We start from the raw sequence: 8,015 nt of genomic DNA, 5'->3' as shown, positions 1-8,015 counted from the left end.
GTGGCGGGGCAGATCCCCCTCTAACGAGGGACAGACAAACCTTCAGGGATAAGCTTCTGTTGTGCAATGTTCAATGCCCCTCCCATGGCTCTTACGGCTGCCTTCGTTACTGGACTGAATGTTATTGGAGGCAAATGTTCCTCTGCAGACCCGAGAAATGGTATGCTGTCATACCACCGGTAAAAATATTCATCGTATTGATTCATCACATAAATGTTCATCATGGTGAACCAACAGCCCCCCGCCAGGTATGTGCTCAGGCAGCAGAGGTCCAGAAGCGATTTATGAGTCAGCCAGAAGTTCAGGTTTAGGGGAACTTTATTGATACTTTGTGATGTTTGCTTTTCAGTGGGAATAATGTGTTGAGATGGGTTTTCCATCAGTGCAGTACTAACCAAGTTTGTAGATCCTTCAAAGGATGAGAGGGAATGGTTTTGCCAAACCCTGGGTCCTGTTATGGCACACTGATGGTTCTGTGACATCCCTGCCCTTTGCTTCTCAGCTGAATCTTGCTGGCCCATTTTCCTGTGGCAAGGCGAGCATGGTCCAGTAGGGCCAGCCTGGCACTCACGACGCTTCTGGGTCCTCCAGGTTCTTGTTAACTGTAAAGAAAGGGAGCAAGGTAAAGCAAAATCTGCTCCCAGGAACTGTCTGACACCAGAATTGCCTGCTAGATGTGACAAGGGCTCTGCTCCTGATGAAGGTCTGCAGGCTGACTTGCACCCCTATATTTAGGGCTGTTGGGAACATCTCGCCCCAGACACCGTTGCCCCCACAGATGCTCATTGTTACCTCCTGCCGTAGAAACTGCCTTACCTGCCATCTTTCTGCCCTTTGGGAGCCGTGCCCTATAAAAACCCCCTTGTCAGCATCTCCCCAGCAGGATTCATCCCATAGCCGGACTGTCACTGGTGTGTTTGCCTCTGCTCGCTGATGCCCATCTCCCACCAGCTGGTCCCACCACATCCATCCTAAACAGATGCTCTATAGTCCTTACAGCTCCCTGCTGTAACCATTTCCCTGCCTCCACCAGCATTATCCTGAGCTGGGGAGAGCCTTCCTGCCCTGGGATTCACCTTCTGTACACTGCAGTCCAGCCTGCCGGCTCTCCTAGAAGCATTTGACCCTGTCCCCACATCGCCACAGATGCCACGGTGATGGGTAGTTACCTGCACAAACAACATCAGCGTCCTCTCCGTGATAGCAGTTGTGTTCACCCCATGGCCTGGCCTGACAGTCAAAGATGCTCTCTTCTGTCCCGTTGCATTTGACATCATCCAGCCAGATGATGTCAGGTCCTCGCCCATAGCGGGCACCTCCCAGAGCTGACAGCGGTGACCCGCAGCCCACCTGCTTGCACACCACCTTGGCGTCCTTCATGTCCCAGTCATCGTCACACACGCTGCCCCACCGGTTCTCGTGAAGCACCTCGACTCTCCCAGCACACTTGTTCGGGCCATCCACGAGCCGGACCGGCCCTTCCTCAGGAATGTCCACCTCTGCATCAGTGCCCAGAAAACAAATGTTAAGGGAGCGTCCTGCACACCCCATCGCCTGCGGGAAGTCTGCCTGCTCAGCAAGAGGCTCAGGTGTCTCTGCGCACACCGGAGTTAGGGCAAGGGCTCTGCTTCTCTGGAGTGGGAAGGAAAACAGAAGAACCAGGGAGAGAGGTTGTGGGAAAAGGGCAGGAGGGAGCTTTCCTGGTCTTCACGGATGGCTGCAGGCTCTTCTGGGAGTCTGCTTCAAGGAGTCTGCTGATGCTAATCAGCATCAGATGCAGGACAACGGACCAGGGCAGGCTCAGGTAGGAGAGGATTTAGTGCTGCCCCTGGGTCAGCTACATCCACATGTTCCCTCCGAGTCATTGGGCAAGCACTGCACCCATTGATGGGATGAGTTAATCAGCTGCATCCCTCTCCTGTTCCCACCAGCAGATATCCACAGAGCTGCACTGGGGCTCAGGACCAGCCCTGATTCAGGCAGGGGGCATATGTGTGGTGGGATCTGCTACTACAGCATCCTACTACCCAGAACATGCAGGATGGGGGACAGAGGGGGGTTACCTGAGCACTCCACGCTGGCATCTTCTACATGGTTGCAGATGTTCTCGCCCCATGGCTTTGCTTCACATTCGATTAGGGACTCTTCTGTCCCTGTGCAGTTCACGTCACTCAGCCAGATTTGGCCTTTCCCTTCCCCGTATTTAGACTCCCGAGGGGCCGATAGCGCCGTCCCACAGCCCAGCTGCTTGCACACAACCTTTGCCTCCCGTAAATCCCAGTGATCATCACAGATGGTCCCCCATTCGTCCTTGTGAAGCACCTCGACTCTCCCAGAGCAGCGGTTGGGGCCACCCACCAGGCGGACTGAAGTGGAGACGGTGATCCCCGAGTCTGCAGACACATCCAGAGAGGGTGTGCTCAGGCTGTGCTTTGGTGTGTGCCCCCCTCTTCCCTGAGTATCCCTGCCCTGCCCTGCACTCAGCAGCCCCTCCTCCATAGCTTTTTCCACATATAACTTGTAACTGTCCAAGGAAGAAGGACGATGGCAGTCTTAACCTCAAGGCTGAGCTGAAGAATAATGGCCCCAGAGCGCCCTAGTGAACAGAGAGGAGAGAACCTCCAGACTGAAGCCCTCTTCTGTGGTATAAGGACCCCAGGCCACCAGCAGGACTATTAGATTAGCACCAACTTAGTAGGAGAGTGCTCTGTAAGAAGCCGTTGATCCTGTCCAAAGTTGTGCCCACGTAGACTTGTAGGACACCCTAACATGTCGCTGACAAGAGCAGAAGAACGGGAGGATTACCTGAACAAACTGCACTGGCGTCTTCCCCGTGGTAACAATTGTGGTCCCCCCACGGCCTCGCAGGGCACTCAGAGAGAGCAGCTTCCACCCCTGTGCAGTTCACATCATCCAGCCAGATGGTGCCAAATCCCCGTCCAAACTTGGCTCCAATGGGGGCCAGCACCGCATCCCCACAGCCCAGTTGCTTGCACACAACTTGGGCATCGTTTAGATCCCAGTCGTCATGGCACACACTGCCCCACTGGTCTTCATGAAGTACCTCAACTCTGCCAGCACATCGGTTCGGGCCTCCCACCAGCCGGATGGGCCCTGGCTCAGGTATTTCTGTTCCTGCCAAAAACAAATGAGGGAGAAGCTTTGGCACAAGTCTCTGACCCTCATCACCTGGAGAAGGCAGAATCTTCCGTGATGTATCAACACTGTCTCTGCTCACCCCAAACGCCTGTCAAAGGCTCCCTTCCTAATTTCTTGCTTGAAAAGAAAAGTTGAAGGGAAAATAATATCAGCATGGAAGCCATCAGGGGAGCGAGGGGATTATCTGTGTCTTCTCCCAGTTCTGCAGGTTCTTCCAGGCCCAGGAGTTGTGAGGCAGCTTCTCTGGGTCAAGTGCAGTGGTAAGCTGGAGCTGAACAAAGGCATTCTAAACGGGTCAGAAATTGCACCCCGGCTTACTTGAGGAAGAAGGGCCAATGTGGCATGAATCAGAAAATGACAGGGTGTTACCTGAGCACTCCACGCTGGCATCTTCTACATGGTTGCAGATGTTCTCGCCCCATGGCTTCGCCTTGCATTCGTCGAGGGACGCTTCTGTCCCTTTGCAGCTCACGTCACTCAGCCAGATTTGGCCTTTCCCTTCCCCGTATTTAGACTCCCGAGGGGCCGATAGCGCCGTCCCACAGCCCAGCTGCCTGCACACAACCTTTGCCTCCCGTAAATCCCAGTGATCATCACAGACGGTCCCCCATTCGTCCTTGTGAAGCACCTCGACTCTCCCAGAGCACTTATTGGCACCATCCACCAGGCGGATCTCAAATTTGCTTGTGTCTACATCTTCTGGAGAGAGCAGATGCCCCGGGGTGAATGAAAGGCCTGAGAAAGAGGGCTCTTCCTCCCCAGTGAGGCTGTCTTTATTGCCAAACCAGGAGGAAGAAAACCCCAGAATATTCTAGCATCCCAAATCTTTGGTGGTTGGGAACCAGGTTCTGAGCTGGGAATGGCCAAAAGCAACAGCTGTTTGTGGGACCATAGGTCTGTTTTGAGAGACGAATCACAGGGTTCATTTTCAGCTGTAAAGGGAGAGGTGTAGCCCCCCCAAAACCTACCCCAGAGTTCAGGTTCTGGCTAAGATTCCCCACAGTTAAGGCCAGTGTCTCCCAGCCAATGCTGCTACAAGAACTGGAAGTAGGGAGGAGAGAATGGAGACATTTCTGCCCATTCCTCAGGGGAAGGGCTGGGTTTGCTCAGCTATTGGCAGTGATTGCTGGGTGCTGTTGTGGACCTACAGACAGTACTGAGTCAGTACTCAGGAGTGGAAAAGGCCTACTCAGTCCTGTCCCTGCTTCTGACCCCACCAGGACTCACAATCCCTCTCAGAACCTGCCTCCAGTTGCCAAACCTCCAATCACAACACTGTTTGCCACCTTAATATCAAGAACCAAATCTCTCTGGATACTGCTGTCCCTCTGCATGGGACTGGGGTGCTGTAGAGAGAGAAAATCACCCTCTCAAGTGGCACGGTCTGAAACCCTGAAGCACCTCCATACTGGCTCATGGAGCCAAGGGGACACCAGGCATTCCTCCATCTCACGGAGATCAAACCCCCGCATTGAGGACATCCTAACTTCTCATTTAACTTTGCTAAAATGAGCAGCTGTTTGTCAATCTTTTGGATCAGTACTGTTCCTTTGGCCCAGAGATCTCCAGCAGGTACCAGCTGCACCTCCTAGAGCATACACAAGGCAGAGCCTGGAGGATGTGGTTTACAGCGAGAAGATCATTGGCCACAGAAACAGGTTTCAGACCAAGGTCTCTTGACCCTGAGCAGCATATTTAAATCTCCGGGTCAGACATAGCATCATTCTACATGAATTTCTATAATGGCTGTGTGTGCTGACTCATGCTCTACTCTCTACTACAAATACTGACCTGCCAGTAGGACTCCTGCAAGGGAAGCTGAAATAGAAGAAATACAGGGTGTTAGCTGGAGTCTCACGAGTTCTTCAGAGCATGGAGATTCAGGACAGTGAAACACCAGGCAAGACACAAGACTCTGTGAGTTCCGTTAGAGCCCATCTTTGCCCTCCATCTCCAAAACCCAGCTGTCAATGGGATTTGCCTATCCTAGTGCATCTCCACAGGACTTTGTTGATAAAGAGATCAGATAAAGAAAGAAAACTTTAAAAAAAAAGTCTACTGCAAAAAACAGATATTTGTTTGCACGGATAATGTGAAAATACCATAACAGAGCACTTGGGATTCCTCTCAACCAGAAATAGGCAGCTGAAAGTCATTGTCTAGAGGAACTGGATTAAAACACTATTCTATTTCTATTCTTTTCTATTCTTTTCTATTCTTTTCTATTCTATTCTATTCTGTTCTATTCTATTCTATTCTATTCTATTCTATTCTATTCCATTCCATTCGATTCGATTCGATTCGATTCGATTCGATTCGATTCGATTCGATTCTATTCGATTCGATTCGATTCGATTCGATTCGATTCTATTTCTATTCTATTTTATTTCTATTCTATTCTATTTCTATTCTATTCTATTCTATTCTATTCTATTCTATTCTATTCTATTCTATTCTATTCTATTCTATTCTATTTCTCTTCTATTCTATTTCTATTCTATTCTATTCTATTCTATTCTATTCTATTCTATTCTATTCTATTCTATTCTATTCTATTCTATTCTATTCTATTCTAGTCGAGTCGAGTCGAGTCGAGTCGAGTCGAGTCGAGTCGAGTCGAGTCGAGTCGAGTCGAGTCGATTTGATTATGTAGGCTCCCATGGCAGTCAGTGGAAAGTGTTCAGCCATGGCTGATGCATATCAATCTCATCGTAGGTCTGGTGTCCAGAGCAGATGGTCACACTGGGTTGGAGGTGCATGTCTCTGCTGGAGACAAAGGATGTGACGCCCAGCTCTTATCAACAGCCAGGCAAGAGGTACACTGCTGAATGAAACAGCTGAAAATGAGGTGAGTTGCAAGTAGCCTGGCATTTTTATTTTTTCCTTTTTGTCATGGCCAGACCATGAAGAGCATTGCCATCTCTGAACTTCAGGCTGACACCAGACAAAATTAAGCCCTCTCTCTCCTGCAGACATTAATGGCAGCCATGAAATGGCACGGAAACAGCTATGGGCATGTTAATGACGCTGTGCAAAGAAGCGTCTTCAATGTGGAATATGTCTGGAGACTTGTGCAAAGAGGCTATTCCCATTCGGAAGATTTCCCCGAGGATTAACTAGACGTCCACACAAACCCTGGGAGGGAAAGCCTGAGGAAAACTTGCCAAGATCTGTTTTTGCTGGAAACTCAGGAGAAGGGGACTTTGTACCCACAGTAGAAGGTCAACAGCAAAGAAGAGCTCAACACAAACAACAGTTTCTGCCCCTAAATGCAGCAGTGTGCCAAGATCCCAAGCGTTGACCAACAGCTTTGGGCAAGAGCAGAACTGCTGACACCAAGACAACCATTAGCATTATTGCCCAGGTAAGTCTTTTTCCCATCGGCTTTTAAAATTTTTTTCTATTAGCTACTTTTAAGGTTTATGGGCTGAGATGCCTAACGGTTACCCCCCTTCTCTGTAAATTCCAGCTGCATTCAGATAACTTATCATCTTGGGAGCCTGAAGTGCCTACCCACGTCCCGTAGCCACTGAGCATGCTCAGTGCCCTGCCCGTTGCCACCAGGTCTCCTCTCATCCCTGAGGCACAGCAAACAAAGAAGATATAAGGAAGACATTTTTTATGATGAAGATGGTGAAACGCTGGCCCAGGTTGCCCAGGGAGGTGGGAGATGCCCCACCCCTGGAAACATTCAAGGTCAGGTCGGTTGGGGCTCTGAGCAACCTGATCTGGTTGAAGATGTCCCTGCTCACTGCAGGAGGCTTGGACTACCTGACATGAACAGGCTGTTGAGGAAGCAACGGTGGAAGAGGAGAACCATTGGCAAAGGGTTGCCAAGCCGATAGCAAAGAGAAAAAAAAATCCCACCTCACTTACCCCAGAGACATGCCAGGAGGACAAACCTCATGTTGGTGGCAAAAATACTGTGCGCTTGTCGTCTCCACGGGAGAGCAGGGCAGGGAGGAGGCAGGGCATGCACCCAAGGGACTGGCTATTTGAGAAGTCCTCCTTGTCACAGCTCCTCCCCTCCACCCCAAAAACCTCCCTCTGTGCCCCATGGCAGGAGCTCAGCAAATACAAAATGCCAAGCCTCTGCCAGGAAGCGACTCTTGTGCCACGAGCATCACGTAAGCTGTGGGATTGTGAAAGCGGGCTGTTTCAGGAATCTGCTGAGCAAACAAGCCATCTCAGGACAGCCAGTTCTGGACCATCAGTGCAAGGATGGGGGGAGACAGGGTTTTGAAAGTTGCCTTCCAGGACTGGCTTCAGGCAGCTGCGGGAATAGGCATCAGTGCCCGTGCTTAGCTGAGAAAACGGGTACGATCCCATCCTGGTAGTGCAGCACAAGAAGATGTAAGAAACTTTTTCCCACTGCTGAAAGCAGCGTCTCCCAAAAGCGAAAGTTTTTCCCAGGTTTCCTCCCATGTTTGTCCCTAGAGACAGGAAGGCTTTGTGAAATGTGGTTGCAAGGTTTGTCTGTGTTCACAATCCAGTTAATTTTTTGGTTGGTGTGGGGCCTCCTCCCAGCCTTGACAGCGCTAGATGTACAAGCGGCAGGAGGTTCTGCCCCTGGATGGCAAAGCTGGGCTCCCAGGTCCCCCGTGAGCTTGAGTCACCCAGGTAGGCACACGGCTGAGGAGGGGAATGACACTGCAGGGATATGATGCTGCTGCTACCTTGGGTTGAATCTACCTCCTGCCAACCTCTCTATCTGGAAAATGCGTTTAGAGACCTTGTATGCTCAGCAGAGATCATCAAGCACTCCTAGGAGGCAGTTGCAGTGAGGTGTTGGGCTCACACGTCCCTACTGGGGATGCCTAAGGGGGAAGATGGCCCAGGACTGGCTGAGGGGTTGG

General features: G+C 50.8%; 1 protein-coding gene across 1 annotated transcript; it reads right to left on the bottom strand.

Moving 5' to 3' along the window:
* Positions 1-316: 316 nt before the first annotated feature.
* On the bottom strand, positions 317-7,787 carry LOC104047296 (soluble scavenger receptor cysteine-rich domain-containing protein SSC5D-like). The gene is made up of 7 exons (XM_064437577.1): positions 7,036-7,787; positions 4,951-4,977; positions 3,529-3,858; positions 2,806-3,135; positions 2,064-2,393; positions 1,170-1,499; positions 317-602 (listed from the first exon to the last, which is right to left on the bottom strand). The coding sequence occupies exons 1-7, from the start codon at positions 7,064-7,066 to the stop codon at positions 568-570; spliced, it is 1,413 nt and encodes a 470-aa protein (XP_064293647.1). The 5' UTR covers positions 7,067-7,787; the 3' UTR covers positions 317-567.
* Between the last annotated feature and the right edge of the window lie 228 nt (positions 7,788-8,015).

Source organism: Phalacrocorax carbo, chromosome 33 (assembly GCF_963921805.1).
Source record: "Phalacrocorax carbo chromosome 33, bPhaCar2.1, whole genome shotgun sequence".
Lineage (NCBI taxonomy): Eukaryota > Metazoa > Chordata > Aves > Suliformes > Phalacrocoracidae > Phalacrocorax > Phalacrocorax carbo.
The sequence above is the reverse complement of the archived record's forward strand: the minus strand, read 5'-3'. Positions and strand labels throughout refer to the sequence as shown.